The 22,887-nt window shown below is 43.7% G+C and overlaps 1 protein-coding gene across 4 annotated transcripts in view; it reads right to left on the minus strand.

Moving 5' to 3' along the window:
• The window catches only part of ascc3 (activating signal cointegrator 1 complex subunit 3), an 813,859-nt gene that overhangs the window by 726,710 nt on the left and 64,262 nt on the right, over positions 1–22,887 (minus strand). For all 4 annotated transcript variants that reach the window (XM_072499844.1, XM_072499840.1, XM_072499842.1 and 1 more), the window contains exons 6-8: positions 11,621–11,819; positions 4,396–4,531; positions 1,911–2,036 (exon numbers count right to left, since the gene is read on the minus strand). In XM_072499844.1, coding sequence (XP_072355945.1) covers positions 1,911–2,036; positions 4,396–4,531; positions 11,621–11,819 — 461 coding nt within the window. The remainder of the gene's footprint in view (positions 1–1,910; positions 2,037–4,395; positions 4,532–11,620; positions 11,820–22,887) is intronic.

Here is a 22,887-nt window from a genome sequence, read left to right on the forward strand (position 1 = left end):
CTATGTTGATGCTGGTGGCATCGTTTCAGGGACATTCCGGCCGCCAAAGTATGAACTACAAAATACACCATCAATCCAACACCACTTTAAAAATATTCAAATCTAAACAGCATTAAGTATTGGATTTCTGTAATCTAATGTGTATTACTTTTTTCATGTATCTTTTCCATTATTTATAGCAGTAGTGTCCAAACTCCAGCCCACTTCACAGTAAGCTCACGATTAAAGAAAAATATGACAACTGATTTACCAGTGGATCTTTTTAAAAACAAGAGACAGTGCTCCTGGCTCACCATAGACTGAGAGACTGATGTGCACTTTTTCATTCCCAACCATCCCTTTGCAATCAAAACTGTCTTAGGAATCCAAGATGTAGCAAATCAGAAATATGTGTTTGGGAATAGAGGAAGAGCAGTTCTGCTGAAAGCAAGAGGCGTAAGTTGATCCTGTTTCACCGGGACAGCTTGTCTGATTATTGTGTGTTAGTTTTAAGGGATTCATATTTGTATTGACGCATATTAGAAATAAGGTACGGTTGTAATTTAATGTTTCTATGTCTGGAAAAAACTACAGATAGATTCATGCTGGGCAAAGGTGTTTGTACCTGTGGGTTGATTAACTTCCAAACTGTGATTTTATTGTGCTTTTGAGAGGGCTGCGGGGTGCAAAATAAATAAACCAGCAGTGGTTGCTTAGTGAGAATCTCCCATCCAGTTATAACATCAACTGGGATCGGAACAGGGGTTATTTCATTCCCCTTTCTCCATACAAGACATAGGAGCAGAATTAGGTCACTCGGCACAACGAGTCTGCTCCGCCATTCAATCATTGCTGATACTTTTTTCATCCCCATTCTCCCGCCTTCTCCCCATAACCCCTGATCCTCTTATTAATCAAGAACCTATCTCGGTCTTAAAGACACTCAGTGATTTGGCCTCCACAGCCTTATATAGAAACAATCAGCTTATCGACTGGAATGAAAATGGTTACAGCCATGGAAGGAGCTAAAGTTATTTTGTCACTATTACAAAGAACAAAGAACAAAGAAATGTACAGCACAGGAACAGGCCCTTCGGCCCTCCAAGCCCGTGCCGACCATGCTGCCCGACTAAACTACAATCTTCTACACTTCCTGGGTCCGTATCCTTCTATTCCCATCCTATTCATATATTTGTCAAGATGCCCCTTAAATGTAGCTATCGTCCCTGCCTCCACTACCTCCTCCGGTAGTGAGTTCCAGGCACCCACTACCCTCTGCGTAAAAAACTTGCCTCGTACATCTACTCTAAACCTTGCCCCTCTCACCTTAAACCTATGCCCCCTAGTAATTGACCCCTCTACCCTGGGGAAAAGCCTCTGACTATCCACTCTGTCTATGCCCCTCATAATTTTGTATACCTCTATCAGGTCTCCCCTCAACCTCCTTCGTTCCAGTGAGAACAAACCGAGTTTATTCAATCGCTCCTCATAGCTAATGCCCTCCATACCAGGCAACATTCTGGTAAATCTCTTCTGCACCCTCTCTAAAGCCTCCACATCCTTCTGGTAGTGTGGCGACCAGAATTGAACACTATACTCCAAGTGTGGCCTAACTAAGGTTCTATACAGCTGCAACATGACTTGCCAATTCTTGTACTCAATGCCCCGGCCAATGAACAGACTAAAAGTATTGAGAATAGAACCACTACCAGTCTGAAAGCTGTAAGAACATACAGCAAAATTAACATTGTAGGAAAAAATTTTTAAAAAGAAAATGTGCTACAGTGGTTGCAAAAACAACCAAGCTAACTGCAATCTGAAAATCATATAACTATGTTGTGACTGACTGACAACACACCAAAATCACTTACAATAATTCAACTGTAAACTACATGACCAATAATCTTGGAAGTATCAATTTACTCTTTTACCTCATCCAAGTTTTTGATATCAATAGGTTTCTCCTGAATGCCAGTTGGCATAGGCTGTGTTGCAGGGATGACTACTTGTTCATAGACTTTGTTATTCTCTCGCTCAACATCTTCTGGAAGAAACATCTGTACAATATAAAATGGTATAGTTTAGCATATGAACATGTTCAGGATTTATAAATGGAACAGATGCTAAGAGTACACATATTCAGCAAAAACAGATCACTCATTTATCAGATCTACTTTATCTTCTTTGGCTTCTTACTGATTCAAAATTAACAAGACCGTACTTACATTGTGCATGGAAGATCACACAAAAAATCTAATGCAAAGAACAGGTGCCTCATCAATATGGCAAGTCCACACTGTGAGTACTTCAAGTTGTAGATGAAATCACTCCCACTTTCCATATCAGTCATTCTCGCAATGCCTTAGCATAAAGCTGCCAACTTAATATTCATGCCCACCAATGCATGACCTTCATGGTTCTTTTTTAACCCTCCCCCTTTCATTTGCTTAAAACCTAAAACACTTTTAACTTCCCAGTTTGGATGGAAGGCCATTAATCTAAAACATTGGCTTGGATTTCCATCCTCGAGGCAGGTAATGGGAGTCTGAAAAATTCCCAGCTCAGGCTGTCTGCCTCAGGGGAAAGCATAGGCAAAGACGGAATATTCATTACGAGGTGGAAGGAAATGCAGGCTGCAGTCAGGCAAGGCAACCCAAGAAAGAGTTTAAAGGTTGTCACAGGGGTAGCTGGGTGCTGGGCGGTCTGTTTAAAATATCCGCCTCAGCGGTGTAGACTTCATCCCAGTTATAATGAGAAAAGAAGAGCCCTCTAGTACTCACCACCTGACACACACTCCCTATACCTTATTCATGCCACTCCATGCCCCTCCAATCAACCCTCATGCCCTCCATGCAAAGCTATTAACCCCACCTGCCCGCACCACCCCTCATGACACCCTACACTGCCCACACTCGCCCCCACCCCAAGGGGCCACACACAACACATGCCAAGCTATGGCATTTCAGTTCCCATTCACTCACTACGAACTGTACAAAACCAATGAACCCTATGGTGACAAAAGGAAGTGTAAAACCTGCTGTAACAAAAAAAAAGCCATTGATAGATAATGTGTCACTCTCTTTAAAAAAAAAAATTGTTTTACTACCAGTCATTAAAGCGTCAATCATCCAAACCCTTTAAAATACCAATAGCAGAAAATGAAAGCACTTGAAACCTCTTGCGTTAATAAACATGGTGCAACTGACAAAGGAGATCAGAGAGCCCGTGCTGTCACTCAAGCAATGTTTTTTCTGCGGTTCAGATGTTTCAGCAGTTTAATGGATGTCTTGGCTCTCAGTCAAGCCTCATTATGCATTCTTGGTTGAGGCCCCAGTCACAAATTGAACTATTAAAACTGTGCCCCAGGGAAAATGCTGATTAGTGCTCTTTTTTTTTATCCCTTCTGTCAATTGCACAATATTTATCTGCACAAGATAAAGGTGTTTCAAGTGCTTGCAGTTTTTGCCATTGATGCATTGAAGAGTCTAGAGAACTGAAAATATTTTGTCCTGTAGTAAGAGGCATTTATTTGAGAACGTGGCTAGCTATCAATGAATATATTTTGAAAAAACAACATTTTTTTAAACATCATATTGTCAGTATTAGGTTCATTGGTTTTATATCGTGTACAGTGAGTGGATGGGTACGCAAGTGCCATGACTTGATGTGGAGATGAGAGGGGCAATTGGAGTGGGAAGAACGACATTAGGTGCATAGGGTAGATGAAAAGGATCTTTTGAATTTGCCTCTCAAAAGGCTCCCCCTATGGTTTTCAATACCTCTGGTAAGACCTCCCAAACCCATGATCACAACCATCTGGAAGGAAAAGACCAGCAAACATGTTGAAACACCACCTCAATGCACCTCTCCCAGACACTCAGCATCCTGACTTGGAAATACATCGACGTTCCTTCATTACTGGATCAAAACTCTGGAACTCCCTCCCTAACAGCACTCAGGGTGTACCTACACCATAGGGACTGCAGCAGCTCAAGGCAGCAGCTCACCACCACCTTCTCAAGGGCTATTTGGGTTAGGCAATAAATGCTAGCATAGTCAACGACGCCCAGACCCCAAGAATGAATAATAAAAATAAGCCATGGCTCTTTGAAAAGCTGGTCCAACTCAAATGAAAATTGTGGGTGAGTAGGATATGCCTATCTTCATCCTGCATCTTTAAAAGGCCTGGTGCACATAGGCAACTCCAGGAATAGGGTCAGGAATCCTGGAATCAAGTCCCAACCACCATTTGCACCCCTTCGCAGAGTCTCCTTGGTTCCATGTAAATCCCAGCCATTAACTCTGTTTCTCCTTCCATAGATGTTCCCTCACCAGCTAAGTATTTCTATCATTTTCTATTTTTATTTAATTTACTAAATGCATCTAGAACATGGAAAAATACAAAAAAAAGCATACCTTTGCACCAGCAATAAAAGCTGGCGATTGCATTGCTTCACCTTTTGAATCATAAACATTTGGGTAATGGATTCGTTCATAATCATGCTGCCTCGTAAGAATTGGTGCTATTCGTGCATTCTGAAGTGCATGCTCCCTATAAATGACACAAGAAAATATAATGTTAAAAGCACACCCACATATGGGCCATTTGAAACTGTGTAGTCTGGACTTTGGCCATCACTAGCATAAATAATGAAAAAGAAAACCAGAAAAATAATGCTATAACCAGACTTTCTTCCTATACCTAATTTAGTCCCTATTAGGAACTATCCTTCCTAAAAGTAATGTGTCGCTCATTTTACAATTGGCATTTTAATGAATGGGACACCTTACATGTTATAAAATAATCCATTCGGATTTGTACTCTGCTCTGGATATCAAGTAAAAATAGTCTGCACTAAACTATATCCCTTTTAAGAATAGAAGAAATAGGAGCAGAAGACAGAGGCCATCAAGCCTACTCTGCCATTCAATATGATCATGGTTGACCTTTGGCCTCAATTCCACTTTCCTACTCACTCCCATATACCGCAATTCCATGAGAGACCAAAGGTATGTCGATCCCAGTCTCAAATATATTCAGTAATGACACATCCACAACCCTCTGGGATAAAGAAGTCCAAAGATTCACAACATTTTGAGTGAAGAAATTTCTCCTCCTCTCAGTATCTACCCTGTCAAGTTCCTTCATAATCTTGAATGTTTCAATGGGATCACTTCTCACTCTTCTAATGTAGATCCTATTTACTCAGCCTATCGCAGGACAACCCTCTAATCTCAGGGACCAAGCTAGTGACTTTTTGCTGCACTGCCTCTACTGCAAGTATATCCCTCCTTAAATATGGAGACTAAAATTGCACACAGTATTCCAAGTGGAGAAAGACTTCTTTATCACACAACTCTTTGCAATAAAGGCCACTATACCATTTGCTTTCCTAATTGCATGTTGTACCTGCGCGTTAATTTGCTGTGTTCTTTACACGAGTATACTCAAGACTCTCTGAACATCAACATTTAAAAGTTCAATGCCTTTGAAAAAATATTCTGCCTTCCTATTGTTAGGACCACACACTTCTCCAAATGATGCTTCATCTGCCACCTTGTTGCTCACTTATTTAGCTTTTGTCTCTCCGCAGCCTCTTTATATCCTTCCTACAGTTCTCATTCCCACTTACTTTTATGTCATGAATAAACATGATTACTCTCAGTCTCTTCATGTGAGTCATTAATATAAATTAAGACCCCAGCACCGATCTTTGCAGTGGTGCACAAGACACAGCCTGCCAACTTGGAAATGCTTCATCTATCCCTACTCTTGGCTTCCTATAAATTAACCATCCGTCCATGGTAATATATCAGTCACCCCAACTCCATGAGCTCTTACCTTGTGCATTAACCTTTTGTGTGACACCTTATTGAATGCCTTTTGGGAATCCAAGTATTGTATATCGCCCTGCTCCTCCACTTAATCTATCCTAATATTGTATCCTCAAAAAACTCGAATAAATTTGTCAAACAAGAATTCCCTTTCACAAATCCGTATTGGCTTATTCTAATCATATTAGGCTTTCTAAGTGCATTGTTAAAACTTCCTTAATCATAGATTCCAACAGTTTCCCAATGACGGATGTCAGAATAACTGGCCTGTAGTTTGCTGTTTTAATAATAATAATCTTTATTAGTGTCACAAGTAGGCTTACATTAACACTACAATGAAGTTCTGTGAAAATGCCCCAGTCGCCATTCTCCGGCACCTGTTCGGGTTCACTGACGGAGAATTCAGAATGTCCAATTGAGCTAACAAGCACTTCTTTCGGGACTTTTTTGTAGGAGGAAACTGGAGCACCCCGGAGAAAACCCACGCAGACACAGGGAAAATATGCAGACTCACAGACAGTGACCCAAGCCGGAAATAGAACCCGGGTCCCAAGTACTGTGAAGTAACAACGCTAACCACTGTGCTACCATGCCGTGCTCTCCACCCTTCTTTCTTGAATAGCAATGTTTCATTTGCGAACTTCCAATCTACTGGGACCATTCCAGAAATTACTACTGGTGTATCAATACTTTTCTATACTCATAACGTGTAATTCTAATAAAGTAAATTTTGAGAGTCAAAATAATCCACTAATAATAATCTTTATTTGTCACAAGTAGGCTTACATTAACACCGCCATGAAGTTACTGTGAAAAGCCCATAGTCGCCACATTCTGGGGCCTGTTCGGGTACACAGAGGAAGAATTCAGAATGTCCAAATTACCTAACAGCATGTCTTTCGGGACTTGTGGTAGGAAACCGGAGCACCCGGAGGAAACCCACGCAGACAGAGGGAGAACGTGCAAACTCCACAAAGTGACTCAAGCCGGGAATCGAACTTGGGACCCTGAAGCTGTGAAGCAACAGTGCTACCCACTGTGCTACCGTGCTATTGCCATCCATTTAAAAATCATGGGCGAGATTCTCCGACCCCCCGCCGGGTCGGAGAATCGGTGGGGGCTGGCGTGAATCCCGCCCCCACCGGTTGCCGAATTCACCGGCACCGGATATTCGGCGGGGGCGGGAATCGCGGCGCGCCGATCGGCAGGCCCCCCCGGCGATTCTCCGGCCCACGATGGGCCGGAGTCCTGTTGCTGTCATGCCAGTCCCGCCAGCGAGAATCAAACCACCTCTCTTACTGGTGGGACTAGGTGGTGTGGGCGGGCTCCAGGGTCCTGGGGGGGCGCGGGGCAATCTGGCCCCCGGGGGTGCCCCCACGGTGGCCTGGCCCGTGATCGGGGCCCACCGATCTGCGGGCGGGCCTGTGCCGTGGGGGCACTCTTTTCCCTTCGCCTCGACCACAGCCTCCGCGATGGCTGACGAGCAAGGGACCCCCCCCTGCGCATGCGTGGGGATGACATCAGCAGCCGCTGACGCTCCCGCACATGCGCGGACTTCCGCCGGCTGGCGAAGTCCTTTTGGTCCTGGCTGGCGTGGCGCCAAATGCCTTCCCCGCCGGCAGGCGGCGCGCCAACCACACCGGCGCGGGCCTAGCTCCTCAAGGTGAGTGCTTGGCCCCTTGGGGCGGCCCGACGCCAGAGTGGTTCCCGCCACTTCATCCCGCCGGGACCCCCCGCCCTGCCGGGTAGGGGAGAATCCCGGCCCATAACTGTAAATGGAGACGACAAATAAAGTTTCAGTATCACTTCACAGACTTATTAAAAATAAGTCTTCCTTTAATCTTTCTTCTTTTCCTCTTCCAAGATTTGTAATGACTGACCATGATGCCTGTACCTGCAAAGTCAAAAATTCTCTTGGCAATAATGTACAGCATTTTATAAAAGCAATTGCTCTTTTTCCTTTAGGTATGTGGAGTGAACTTGAGCATGCCAATGCTCAGAAATATTTCTGCCCATAAATGACAAAGCATCGAGTTTAGATTAACTGGCCATGATTTATATTTTTATCTTTCGCTAATACTTAGACATGCACTCCTCAGTGCCCATTGCAAAACAATTACTTTCTCATTTAAAGGCCAAAACAAGAAAAAGCAGGCTTACAAATAATTTTATGTCAGCATTACTGAAAATAGCATGGCATTTGTACTTCATTTCTGCAAATGCTTCCCTATTGCAACAACAGAATTGAAATCAATAGAGAGACATAAATAACATTTCAAAAAATGGCGGTCAGTACAATGCATAGGATGGTAACTCTGTGACGCCGTGCCATCTTCAACCATAAATTCCACAACAGACTAACAAAAACACTGAAGAAACTGCCCAGTTAAATTTATATCATTTTACCAGTTTCCAAAGTTGCGACTGAAGGTAGAAAGAGCCCCCAATCAAATTCTACACTCAGATGGAGTTTAATCTGGACAAATGTGAGGTAATGCATTTTGGAAGGTCTAATACAGGTAGGGAATATACAGTGAATGGTAGAACCCTCAAGAGTATTGACAGTCAGAGAGATCCAGGTGTACAGGTCCACTGGTCACTGAAAGGTGGAGAAGGTAGTCAAGAAGGCATACGGCATGCTTGCCTTCATTGGCCGGGGCATTGAGTATAAAAATTGGCAAGTCATGTTGCAGCTGTATAGAACCTTAGTTAGGCCACACTTGGAGTATAGTGTTCAATTCTGGTCGCCACGCTACCAGAAGGATGTGGAGGCTTTGGAGAGGGTGCAGAAGAGATTTACCTGGATGTTGCCTGGTGTAGAGGGCATTAGCCATGAGAAGAGGCCGAATAAACTCTATTTGTTCTCACTGGAACGACGGAGGTTGGGGGGCGACCTGATAGAGGTCTACAAAATTATGAGGGGCATAGACAGAATGGATAGTCAGAGGTTTTTTCCCCAGGGTAGAGGGGTCAATTACTAGGGGGCATTTAAGGTGCAAGGGGCAAAGTTTAGAGGAGATATACGAGGCAAGTTTTTTTACACAGAGGGTAGTGGGTGCTTGGAACTCGCTGCCGGAGGAGGTGGTGGAAACAGGGACGATAGTGACGTTTAAGTGGCGACTTGATAAATACATGAATAGGATGGGAATAGAGGGATACAGACGCCGGAAGTGTAGAAGATTTTAGTTTAGACAGGCAGCACGGTCGGTGCAGGCTTGGCGGGCAGAAGGGCCTATTCCTGTGCTGTACTTTTCAATGTTCTTTGTTCACTCAATTAATAATAACAATAATCTTTATTAGTGTCACAAGTAGGCTTACATTAACACTGCAAAGAAGTTACTCTGAAAAGCCCCTTGTCACCTTTCGGGTATACGGAGGGAGAATTCAGAATGTCCAATTCACCCAACAACCGGAGCACCCGAAGGAAACCCACGCAAACACGGGGAGAACGTGCAGACTCCACACAGACAGTGACCCAAGCCAGGAATCAAATCTGGGATCCTGGCGCTGTGAAGCAACAGCGCTAACCACGGTGCTGCCGTGCCGTCTGTAACTGGCATCAATTTGCTTCAATGAATTGAAAACTAGTTAATGTTTTTTGATACACAAAAAGAAAATCTACTCATGAAAGACCAATTTTAAAATGTTGAGTTAAGCATCTCAGAGATCTCACAATGAAATATCATTGTTCATATAGAAATTTAATATCTAATTCCCAAAGATTTTCTATCCAATTAAGGTGGTTAAAAATTGTGGTTTTACAGGACTTCTCCACTGCAATAATTTCTGGGAATTGACAAAAAATAATTCTCTTCAACTCATCTGCAATATAATGGGAAATATTGCTTGCTCGTTCTTGAAGATTTTTTTAAAAATCCCAAGTCTCTGGGGAGAGGAGCCACAGAAATAATTGTGATGAGAGGGAGGGAATGATATGCAAAAAAAACAGGAAACTGAATCTTGGAAAAATCTCAAGGTAAACAGCCAGGAAAAATACATATTTGATGTAGTTATGGCACTGGCCTAATAAGCTGTTTGCGGGTGAGATCATTCATGCGGCCAGTTTTGATCCACAACTTGTCACTGCTAGACGGAGCCTCTGTGATTTAATTTGATTTTTAGATGAAACAAACATTGCATGAAAATGATAGTGGGAAGAGGAACCATTATACTTAAAAAATAAATTCGACATTTATTCTGCGGCATTGTTCACTGTCAGTAAAAAATGTTATAATTCAAGTCTGTGATTTATCAGCAAGGTAGATGGTGTGTGAGTGTGTGTGGGGGGGGGGGGCAGGCTAGGATCTGGGAACATCAGGAAGAAAACCTAGAATATCACCGTTGTCATGAGAATGTCGCTTTAAGAAATGTTTGGCTGCTCATGTTATAGCAGTGATGTCAGAATGTGGGTGGAGCTGAGCTCTGGTACTGCTTTTTAGTTTCACTTTGAGAAAAGCTTGGGTGTGTCTGTCTTTTTGGTTTCGTTTTTCAGTGTGTTGCAGCTGAAGTCAGCCAAAGCAGCTGTATTGTTGAACTCTCTGCCATGAAGGACTATCTCTTGATCATTTGGTGAATTCAGAAATTTAAATGTTTTCAGTACTGAATGTAAACCCTGATGTGTTTCTGTTTGAAGGTTTGTTAAGTCTTCTGGGTGTTAAAAGGACAGCATACAGATTACTTAGTGGTGAATTCTTTCGGGGGTTGTATTTGAATTAATGGTTGTTAAGATATTCACTGTTTGTTTTAAAAAGGTTAACTTGAGTTCATAGAGTAAAATTGTTTTGCTTTAAAAAATACTTTTCATTTCTGCTGTCCCATACCTGTAGAGTGGGCCGTGTGCTCCCCGTACCACACTATTAAAAGTTGTGGGTCAGGTTAACTCCATGATACACTTTGGGATTCTCTAAACCCTGGCCCATAACACAGTGCTGCAATGGGACCTGCCAGCATTTTGAAGGGGTCTTCTAAACAATGGCAACTTGGTGGCACAGTAGTTACTACTGCTGCCTTCTAGGACCGGGGTTCAATTCCAAACTTGTGTCGAGTTTGCACATTCTCCCAGAGTGTCTGTGTGGTTTTCCTTTGGGTGCTCCAGTTTCCTCGTACAGTCCAAAGATGTGCAGGTTAGGTCGATTGCCCATTCTAAATTGTCCCTTAGTGTCCAAAGGTTAGGTGGGGTTATGGGGTTACAGGGATAGGGCGGGGGACTGGTCCTAGGTAGGATGCTCTTTAAGAGAGTCAGTTTAGACTTGGTGGGCCACATGGCCTCCTTCTGCACTGTAGGGATTCTATGAATCTATAAACATAGAGAAACATTCTCTTCGTCTGACAGGCCTGGTGTGGTTGTTGAGATCTAGCAGTATTTGGGAGGAAAATCCAGCAGAATTGAACCCAAACTGTACAGACCACATGGGCTGGATTCTCTGTACCGTCATGCCAGATTTATGGTTTAGCACGCCGGCGGGATGCTCCGTGTCGCCGGTTGGTCAATGGTGTTTCCCATTGTGGGGCAGTCCCACGCCGGGAAACCCCCCAGGCTGCCGGCAAAACGGAGCATCCAGACGGCGGAGAATCCAGCCCCACATCATCCTCCCATCAGATTCTCCAATCTGTAACCAGATTCCTTTACATCCTCGGGAATTGTTGAACACAAAAACAAATATGTTTTTAAATTTCCAATTTGTCAACTGAAATTTTATGTTAAGTAACATTCATTTTCACTTACAATTTTAACAATAATCAAATTAGTTGAGCAGAGCAGGACAACAATAATCAGCCAGATGCAATTTTGAATCGGTTGTCTTACCTATGTGATCGTAATTCTTTTGGATCAAAGTATTGAAGTCCTTCTGAAAATTCCCCTTCATCTTTTTTCTCTCGCTTGGCTAAACGTTTTTCTTCTCTACGATACTGCTTTAATAACTGCTTTTCTTGTTCGGACTGAACAGTGACTTGACAGCCATAAATGGGTTGTGCATTTCCCCCAATACCTTTTTTTGAAGCCTCTGTAAAATTAAATCAGCTTTAATGAACTCGCAAGAAAACATACCTGCATTTATATAGCACTTTTAACATTGTAAAACATTCACAGGAGCATTACCAAACAAAAGTTAACCCTGATACACACAAGGAGACATTAGGACACGTCGCCAAAGATGCGGTCGAAAGGTAGGACCAATTTAAGGAGCTCTGTAAGGGATGAGAGTAAGACAAGAGGGAATTGCAGTCAGCAATTTCTCTGTATTAATTGGAGCAATTATTTGGATGCAAAAATAAACAATTAATTCTAATGAATAATTTTTCCAAGAGACTTAATGACAATGGGAGACTATTGTGATAGCAAAAGAAATGTTTATATCAAGCAAGCAGCTTGAGGGAGGCTATATATTCAATGAAGCCAGTTTTATTTGCGGATAAAAGTCAGTTCTAAGATTCAGAACAAGCTTAATTCCTACCTAAAATACTGGCGTATGCTCATTTGCATAATTATTTTCATCATCAGGTACCGGCTCAGTTAAATGATGAGAGGGGAATACTACATGGTCGATATAAAAAGAAGGATATTGAGGTAAAAAGAGACAGGGCTGGACAAACTCACCAAGTCTAGCAGCATCGTAGGAGATGGAAAAAGAGATAGCATTTCATGCCAAAAATTACTTCCTTTGTTCTATCGAATAGTCACAGTTGACTAGAAACGCTAACGGTTTTTCTCGCCACAGATGCTGCCACACCTACTCAGTATTTCCAGCACTTTATGTTTTTATTTCAGAATTCCAGCATCTGCAATATTTTGCTTTTATTAAAGAACACTGAGGCTTTGTAAGAAATCCAACGCAGTTCAATAAGATAATGCCTGGCATGAGAAAATTTAAACAAAGGCAGCTGTGGAAAATTGGGGCTTTTCTTTCATTAAAAGATTGGTAATTATGAAATGCAGAAGATTTGAGATGTTGCAGAATTCACGTATTCAGTTAGTGCTCAAAACAGAAAGTGTAATAAAATTCAAAATTAGATAGATGGATGAGTGAAAGGGGGATAAAGTTTGACAAGAACAGGTCAACAAGATTAGAATTATTTGCTCTTGTGGAATGAAACAGCGATACCAACTGGGCGGGCTAAATGTTTCCATGCTGCACTTTCCATGCAAGCTAAAATTGAAGGGATGGGGGCAATTAAATATGAGTGTCACAACAAACAAAAGTCTGGCAACTTTGAGAGCTTCAATAGTCATAGCAAAAGATGTTAATTGTTTGTAAGGATACAAAGACAGTCAAATAGTGGACAATATTAAAAGGCACAGGGCAAAACTGATGACATGAGTGGAGACAGTGGAGCAGCCTGGCACCCAATCCCTTGTTTGCCAGCTGCTTAAGTTGAGAAAATGCTGGATAAAGTAGGGAAGGTTTTCCATGGTACCCGCTCCATCGGTCAGCATTTCAAGCATCTCTGCAGCAGATGGAATAGATCTGCAAATGTTTTTCAAGTGACCCAGCCTCCAAGGACATTTTACATATGGTCACTGAGGGCAGCATCGCCTGGGCCTGCAGAAATGGATGGAAACATAGGGAGGGCTAGTACTTGAATATTCTAATAGGCCTTCTGTCATGCAACATCACTTAATTTGTGACATGTTGCCACTTGTCTGGCTCCAAAGAAATAACCAGGCGAAATGTCTAACATTCACGTGCCATCATAACACAATTTCGTTCGCAAAGTGGAGCCTCAACCAACACAGTCTGTCAAAGCGAGATCATTTCATCTCTGTCTGCAGATACTTAGGCAAGAGAACATAGGGCACTTTTAGAGCAGACTATTCTGCGTCACATCCCTTTTTTTAAAACTCCCTCATCTTTTCAATTCAATTTCATTTTATGGTACAGACGAAGTTCATTTAAATTATATTGCTCATAAGATAAAAATTTCCATATAAATGAATGACAAAAAAATAAAGAAAATCACAGAGATCTAGCTATAAATAAAATATCTATCAAGTATGATGCCAATGCATTAAAATAATCAGTGTATATCCTTGGCTACACATCAAAATCTGTTTGAAGTTATTATAGAGAAGGGCACAAATGAGTTCAAGGACCAATTTGTTCTGCCTCTGAGGGATTGGAACCTTTCCCTGAATGCATCCAACAATATTTCTGAGAGAATGGGGTGATTCGCATTGTTCATGACACTTTTTACTTTCATCAAAATGTTCCAACAGCAGATTTCGTCAGGGAAGATCTGTTCATCAAATACCATTCCTGCCTGGTTCAATAATCTCTGCATCCTTAAAGAGTCTGCTTTCCGAAAATAAAAGAACCAGGCAAGACATCCAAAAAGGTCTGCACTCTCAACTACAGCAGAAAAGAAGAGTTTCATGATTGTCAGGTCGATTCAAAAGGATTTTAATTTTCTGAGGTAGTAGAATAACGTATATCCCTTGGCCACCATAAGTACACTGTTACTATGCCAGATCCCTATGGTTTTGGTAAGATCCAATTAGAGACCAATAATGTTTTGTTCAAAATAGACAAACTTGCTCAATGAATAACACCACGAGATTCCACAGGATCCAACTTTATTATACAAGATCAGAACTTGGCTATAAGTTTCTGCTCGGCAATTCTGCGTTGTCGCGCGTCCTGAAGGCTGCCTTGGAATTCCGCACGCATGAGTACGGCCTCAACCGGGACCTTGGATTCATGTCGCACAACATTCACCCCCCCCCCCCCACCATCTGGCCTGGGCTTTCGAAATCCTACCAACTGTCCTGGATTGAGACAATTCACACCTCTCTTATCTGGGGTCACCCCTCTCTCTGGATCTGTAAAGACTTAAGGAGGTTGAGAGGCGGCCTGATAGAGGTCTACAAAATTATGAGGGGCATAGACAGAGTGAATAGTCAGAGACTTTTTCCCAGGGTAGAGGGGTCAATTACTAGGGGGCATAGGTATAAGGTGCGAGGGGCAAGGTTTAGAGGAGATGTACGAGGTAAAATTTTTACACAGAGGGTAATGGGTGCCTGGATCTCGCTACCGGAGGAGGTGGTGGAAGCAGGGACGGTCGTGACGTTTAAGGGGCATCTTGACAAATACATGAATAGGGTGGGAATAGAGGGATACGGACCCCGGAAGTATAGAAGATTGTAGTTTAGACAGGCAGCATGATCGGTGCAGGTTTGGAGAGCCGAAGGGCCTGTTCCTGTGCTGTTCTTTTCTTTGTTCTTAATTACCTGCAAATGCTCGCATTCAAAGTATCATCTTGCATCTTTAACTTTTGTCTATATATATGTTTCTGGAGCCTACCTCTTCATTCACCTGAGGAAGGAGCAGTGCTCCAAAAGCTAGTGATTTGAAACAAACTTGTTGGACTTTAACCTGGTGTTGTAAGACTTCTTATTGTGCTCACCCCAATCCAACGCCGGCATCTCCACATCACAACTTAACTGAGACCTTGTCCTGTCCTGTACCTGGGACTCTTCTTTGGGGACCTCTTCCTTTGCAACTTCACTCTGTCCCGTCTGGAACACTTTTCTTTGATGCTGCTCCACTCCCAGACATGGATTTTTACACTGTGCTCCCTTTAAGAGCAGACATGCTGGGCCTGAACACCCTAAAAACAAAGAACTCGTGTGCTCTCAGTCTGTACTTGTGCAGAAACTCCATTAATGACTCAGATTCCACCGCACTATGGAAGTTCTCGACCTCCGACTCCCCAAGGAGATAAATGTGGCTTTCATACCAATACTGTTCCCTCCAAATCACTTATTATCTATTCTGACACCTGGAAGCTTGCAGTTACTAACTATTTCAATGTCTACATCATAAATTTTCACAGCAACAATGGCTTTTCTCCGAAGGTTTGTATCTTATTTTTTGCTTTGTTTAGGACAATTGTTAATGCACCATTTTACAAACCTCTTCACCGAGTTCCTATAGTTTACTACTGCTTGTAAGGCCTTCCTGCACTGTGTCATCAGCATAATTCAGGATCTTGATATCGTCTTACTCTGATCTACTATCATTTGTATAGAGGATGAAAAGTAAAGGTTGCAGTACACAACACTGAGGAGATCCAGTATTCGTTCACATGGTGTCACTCCGAGAGAACCCACAAAACGTTTGAATCAGAAATCCAAATTGGCAAAGGAAAAAGAAACCACAAGCGTAAGACCAGTATCGATAAAACCTCCAGATTCGGAAGTGTGTAATTTGCACGCGTACTAACAAGGGATATAAGGTAACATCGATAGATTTTGTTACGTGAAACTATCGGGAGTTGCATAAACCGGAAAATAGCTTGAGCCGTACCCGTGTGTGTTTGCACCACCGCTTTATTCTCCCTTGTCCCAAATTCCCAGTAGAAGCAGAGATAATCGTACAGATGGCAATGAAGGCAATGGAACGCCTTATGCATCCACAACAGCCCGAGGTCGCAGCGACCAACAGAGCAGAACAGTGTCCCATATGGAAAGAGGAGATTAGGAAATACCTAAAGGGGAAAGGATGGCCCGTTCATCAAAGGATGGTCTGCGTTTTATGCGAATGAGGAAACAGGTCCTGGTAGCATAGGACAAACCTGACCGAGATCCACAAGAAGAATTTGAGTAGAGTTCGTAAGACGATGGCAATCGTGTCCTGCTTGGCACAATTGCGAGGCACAGAGGAGGCTGTGAGGACACTCCACAGACAGTTTGAGGAGAAAGAGAGGAGTAGAGAGGGAAATGTTAGCGAGTGTGAGAGAGTAACCGAGCAACTCCGAGAGCAGCTAGCGGCGAAGGACAAGGAGATGGCTGATGTCAAACGGGCACACGAATCTTGTCTCGCTCACCTAAGTAGCTTTCAGATTCAATACGATAAGGCCTAGCAGGACACGCAACGTGCTGTTTTGGTAGGAGAGGAAACAGAAAACCAAGCAGAACAGTTGAGAAAACAATGTGAGGACATAAAGACAGACCTACGAGCACTCCACAGTTCCACCACAGAACAGAGGCAGAGTTCGGTGGACCATGCCAAGTGCAGGCAGCAAATTGCAAGGTTGCAATCACTGCTATCCGTTCAGAACGGGTTCAGAGATACCTTTGGCTCACAGTTAGATCAGAAAGATGGCCCCGATTGGCAGAAACTTAATGAAGCGGCCCATCGATATGTGAACGAGACAGAAAGTCAGAATAGAGCCCCCAGGCCCTGAAAAGGAAAGCACCCGCACCACCGACTGCACAGGCAGCACTCAACCCAATGAATCCCATCACCAAGCAGCGTGGAGTAATAACAGAAGACCAACCCGATTTTGTGTACACCACCCCACTAACCATCACCCAGTTAAGAGATGCCCGCGATCAAATTGAAACTTTTCACCCCACGTCAGACCCACACCTCTTTTTCAAATGAGTTAGGCAACAAACACTCATGTACGGTCTGGACGAGCAGGAAGAAGTAAAACTCATTGTGATGAGCCTTGACCCGTCTGTTAGTTCAGCCCTTCCCGACCCACAAAATGTAGGAGGAGGTAGCCTCCAAGATATGAAAACAGCCATCTTAGACGCCATTGGCTACAATAGAGGAGATCCAGTAGAAGGACTCAACCGGTGCAGACAGAAAAAGGGAGAGCATCCAACAGCGTTTGCTGGATGCCTCTGGATCCACTTCACCGCAATATTCAGTGATTTAACACGCGCCCATTTATCTGTACACAATACAGCCAAATGGACCCGTATTCTAGTCTCCCACGCCACGGAGACAGGACAAAAGGCATGTGCGAATTACAACCCCTCAGACCCGGCACACAATGAAGTGTGAGTACTGAAGCGATTATCTAGAGCTTGGGAACAGTCCCTACAGAAAAAGACAGACCAGGAAAGAGTAGACGCCAATATGAATCCAGTAAGGGCACACCAAGACCCCGCATGGGTAAATGAAGGTAGAAAATAACACACAGCACCCTGAAACGCAGGAATTTTAGTCTGTCACGCCACAGATGCAGGACAAAAAGCATGTGCAAATTATGACCCCTCAGACCCTACACACAATGAAGTGTGGGTTCTGAAGAGACTCTCTAGAGCTTGGGAACAATCGCTACATAAAAAGGCAGAGCAGAAGAAGGTAGAAGCAAACATGAATCCAGTAAGGACACATCAAGACACCGCATGGGTAAATGAAGGTAGAAATAACACGCAACATCCTAAAACGCAGGAATGCTACAATTGTGGACACGAGGGACATTACGCCCGAGAATGCAATGCCCCCCCGAAACAGCAACGGAATCAGCCCACAAATGCCCCCCCTCGGAACAATGCCAGACCTTTCCACAGCGTTAGCGCCCAATCAGATAATTTGGCCATAAATGGCACCGATTGACAATGTTCGGACTCCCCAACTTGGGTCTGCGACACACTTTGGGATAAGTCCTGTAAACTGGTAGTTGCAGGCACAGTCCGGGGATACCCAGTAGAGTTCCTTTGGGACACTGGAGGGTCCGAACCACGTTAAACTCCTCCACGATGTACCAGCGAGATATATCGCCCACTACAGACACCATTAATCTTACTCCATTGGCTTTACAGGGCACCTCCAGCAGGGACACATTACAGCCCCTGTGGATATCCAAATCGGTAACATTAAAACTAAGCACTCAGTCGTTTTGGTAAATTTACCCCAGACAGCACAACACATCTTGGGAATAGATTTCATGAGCTCACACAACCCTTCTTTCGACCCCGTAAATAAATGTGTGTGGAAAATGGCCAGAGCAGGACGAGCCCTGCCATGCTCACAGTAGGAGATTACGCACACAGGATTAGTTCAGTGGGAGAGTATTGGTTTGATCCACAAACCATTACCACAAACAAAACAGTTAGAGAAGTCTTGAAAAGACATAAAGCATAGTTTACCCAACATAAGCACGATTGCGGTAAAATCTCAGGAGTGGTCAACATTACAGGTCCCGATCCCAAGCCCCAGAAACAATACGGTTTTTCACAGCAAGCCGAGGGGGAGATAGCTAAAGTAATCCAGAGTTTATTGGACCAAGGAGTAATTCGGCCCGTAGCCTCAACGAACAATGCCCCGTTTTGGCCCGTAAGAAAACCAGATGGTTCATGGCGACTGACCATCGATTATAGGGAATTATACAAAGTAACTCCGTTAGCAGTCCCCACCGTTGCACGAGTCCCGAGACCATGTCAAAACAGGGACTTCAGTCAAACTTTTTCACGGTTTTGGACTTTAGCAATGGCTTTTGGTCCATTCCATTGGACAAAACGTGCCAGTACAAATTTGCGTTCATTTTCCAGGGCCAGCAGTACACGTGGACGTGCCTTTCACAAGGCTTCCACAACTCCTCCTCCATTTTTCGCAGACAATTGGCAAACGGATTAGCAACATTTTCCCAACCTGAATGCCTCGTTCAATATGTGGACGACTTGCTCCTACAGACTGACACCAAGGAAGAGCACATTTTGCTTCTTTCGGAACTATTAGGACTCCTGAAAGAAATTGGATGCAAAATTAACCCCCAAAAAGCCCAAATTCTCCAGGAAAAGGTCACTTATTTAGGTACGGTCAACACGCATGGCAAGCGTGAGACAGAACAGAAACAGATAGATTCAATTGTAAAATTGCCCTTGCCCCAAAATGTTACAGCACTCCAGTCATTTTCAAGACTGGTCGATTACTGCAGGAACCATATAGACGGTTTCGCCACAAAAGCAGCCCCACCTTCCGAGCTCCTTACGAAACAGGCCCCATGGAAATGGCTTCCACAGCACACAGATGCCGTAGATACATTGAAATGCGCCCTAAGCACAGCTCCCGCTTTGCAGGCCCCAGGCCCAGACTCCCCATATGCGATAGAGTTAGCGACCACCGACTGAACCCTTTCGGCCATACTCCTACAGGAAAGGCACGATCGTTTAGGACCCGTAGCTTATGCCTCACGAGTTTTAGATCCGGTAGAGCAGGGATTTTCAGCCTGCGAAAGGCACCTGCTCGCAGTTTTTTTGGCTGTGCAATACTTCTCATACATAACAGGACTCAGCCCCGTAACCATTTTGACCGAGCACACCCCGACACAGCTATCATTAGATGGTAGATTAAAAGACGGCACAGTAAGGCAAATCCGAACAGCGCGCTGGACAATACACCTACAAGGACGCGACATTACAGTAAAAAGGACAAAAACGCACACGTTTCTGGCCGACAATTTAACATAAGATAACATAAGATAAAAACTAGGAACAGGAGTAGGCCATCTGGCCCCTCGAGCCTGCTCCGCCATTCAAAGAGATCATGGCTGAGAACCCCTACCCTCAGCGCCATTACTCAAACACATTCTCCAGACAGCGAAAGGTAGAAAATACGGAATCATAAAAGTTAGAAGCCACCACCGTTCCTCCCCACCCGGTAACGTGAAAGCAGACGCCCTATGGGGCCAATATTCTTCTTCTATAGAAACTTGAACATTCTTATCTTGTGATGTCTGGCCAACTGATCTGTCATTTCTGTTACAGTCCTTTTGCCTTTTTTATTAAAAAGCAGAGATACTTGTTATGTTCCATCATCTCCAATATTTTGGGACCGCGTCCCCACATTCTTGTAGTTCAGTATCCCTGCAATAACATGAGATCTGACCTTAATTATGGATTCTGAGTTGGATTGTTTAAAAAGCTGAACCTGGATTTCTGGCAGTACTTGTATCTTGATTCAAAATGTCAAAAGTGCTAGAATTTAGGGCATGATTATCACAATTGGAAACATTGCTTCACATACCAGGCAGCACGGTAGCACAGTTGCTTCACAGCTCCAGGGTCCCAGGTTCGATTCCCGGCTTGGGTCACTAACTATGCGGAGTCTGCACGTTCTCCACGTGTGCGCGCGGGTTTCCTCTGGGTGCTCCGGCTTCCTCCCACAGTCCAAAGATGTGTAGGTTAGGTGGATTGGCCATGTTAAATTGCCCTTAGTGTCCAAAATTGCCCTTACTGTTGGGTGGGGTTACTGGGTTATGGGGATAGGGTGGAGGTGTTAACCTTGGGTAGGGTGCTCTTTCCAAGAGCTGGTGCAGACTCGATGGGCCGAATGGTCTCCTTCTGCACTGTAAATTCTATGATGATCGTCGTTGGATCAATACAGTTGCGTGCATTACCCACCACTACATCCCTCACCACACAGGCCCTAAACATGACCACCCAACACAATACCCCTAGCCCGGACACTACACCACACATAGACACAGCCACTGATACCCCCACATGGTGTGATATCATAAAATGGTACTCCTGCTCGTACACAGCAGTGGCCCTATTGATTAAAGCTATACTTTGCAGTGTCATCCAGACGATCAGACTTTGGAAATGGCGAAGGAGAGCCTCCCGCCCTCCAGTATACACACTCAGAGCCCCCTTTCTCGGACAACAGCAAACCCCATACTCTTTCTGAACTTTTCCTCCCTAATAAATTCCGCGGTTTGTTTTTTAATAGTTACTTTCTCTGTAAATTGACATTAGTTAAGTAGGAATGTGATGCTGCTATAGTTTATTTTGTGGAGTAATACAAGTTCTTTGGTTATTAGATAGCAGCATGAGTTTAGTTTAGTTAACGACAGTTAGAGGTTCCCCTTGTGTGTAAAGAAACTGAAACGTATGTTTGAATGTTATAGTGCCCCCTTAGAATTTTTAGAGAGAGGTGTTATATTAGGGAAAACTTAGGTAAATGTTTGGACCCATAGGACAGAGTCGGATAGAACCTGTCCATGATTGAGGGTACCCGGCATATCAGAGAACAGGAGAAGATTCAGTAGTGTGATCCTTCACGCTTCGCGTTGAGAATCAAGAGGACGGACTGTAGCCATCTGGGATGGCCACTTACAATAAGAAACATGGACGGTCGCAAAGCATAACGGGAAAAATGGACAATGCAAGGTTCAGGCATACTTAGAGCCTGAATGTATACTTGTGAGCGAAGAATCCAGACAGCATCGAAACGGCCAACCGATTAGCATTTTGATGGCCCATCGCCATAAGACAAAAGACTGATACTTGAGCAACCGATACAATCCCAGACATTTTGGCGCCACTCCCTGTACTCAGGAAGCATCAACAACCGGGTCAATGACCGCTTAGGACACGCCCGGCCACCCGCCCTTTATTGGCTCAAATCAAATCCAGTGATCAAGAATTACCCAATTAATGGGGTCCAAACCGAAGGGCCGCCCAAAAGAGCACAAAACTCCACAGAGAGACCACCATGTGTTCGCTCTCTCTTGGACCTGGCGCTCCGGCAACGTCTACTTCCAATTGCAGTACCACCAGAAGCAAGTTCAAGTTCATCACCCGATAGCAGACGGATGAGCCCAGCTGAGCAGCAATTACTTCTACAGACCCAATAGATCCAGATCCGAACAAAGGCCACTGTTCCGCTGACCTAAGCCGGGTGCCTGAAGTTAAGTACAGGTTATTATAGTTGATAAGTGTAGTTTAACTAGTAGTGTCTATGTTGCATGATTAATTGTATGTGTAAATAAAGTACCCTTGATCTTGAACTAACTAACTGGTGTTTGGCTCTTTGATCGATATCCGTTTGAACCTGGTGGTGGTATCATTTGATACCTGGCGACTCTGAGCAATATAATATCGATATCCAAAGAGAGAAGGGCAACCTTACTGACGGCCTTATTTACAGTAGGTAATAAAAAGGCAATAATGGGCTCTGAGTAAATCCCAGATACTAACACTCGTTTCCTATTGTGAAGGAAATGACTGATCTAAAGTAAGAGAGTAGGATGAACATGAAGGTTTTTGTGCAAGCCTGAATGGTTACATGGTATTAAATGCTGAAGATAAATCAACAAACAACAAAGATCTAAACAGATTAGTTTGGAATAATCACCCCAGGCCTCCCTCTGGGTATGGTAGATTTTGCACATTTGACACAGATGTTTTTTGAAGCAGACTGTACCAAATTTCAGTGTTAACCGTACCTCCACATGGGCTAGCCGGCTGCTGCATTTTCTCAAGAGAGGTGATCTGCAATGCAGACGTTTGTACGGCTCCATTTTAAGGTGCCCTTGTATCATTTATCCTGATCA

The sequence above is a fragment of the Scyliorhinus torazame genome, chromosome 4 (genome assembly GCF_047496885.1).
Source record: "Scyliorhinus torazame isolate Kashiwa2021f chromosome 4, sScyTor2.1, whole genome shotgun sequence".
NCBI classification, from domain to species: domain Eukaryota; kingdom Metazoa; phylum Chordata; class Chondrichthyes; order Carcharhiniformes; family Scyliorhinidae; genus Scyliorhinus; species Scyliorhinus torazame.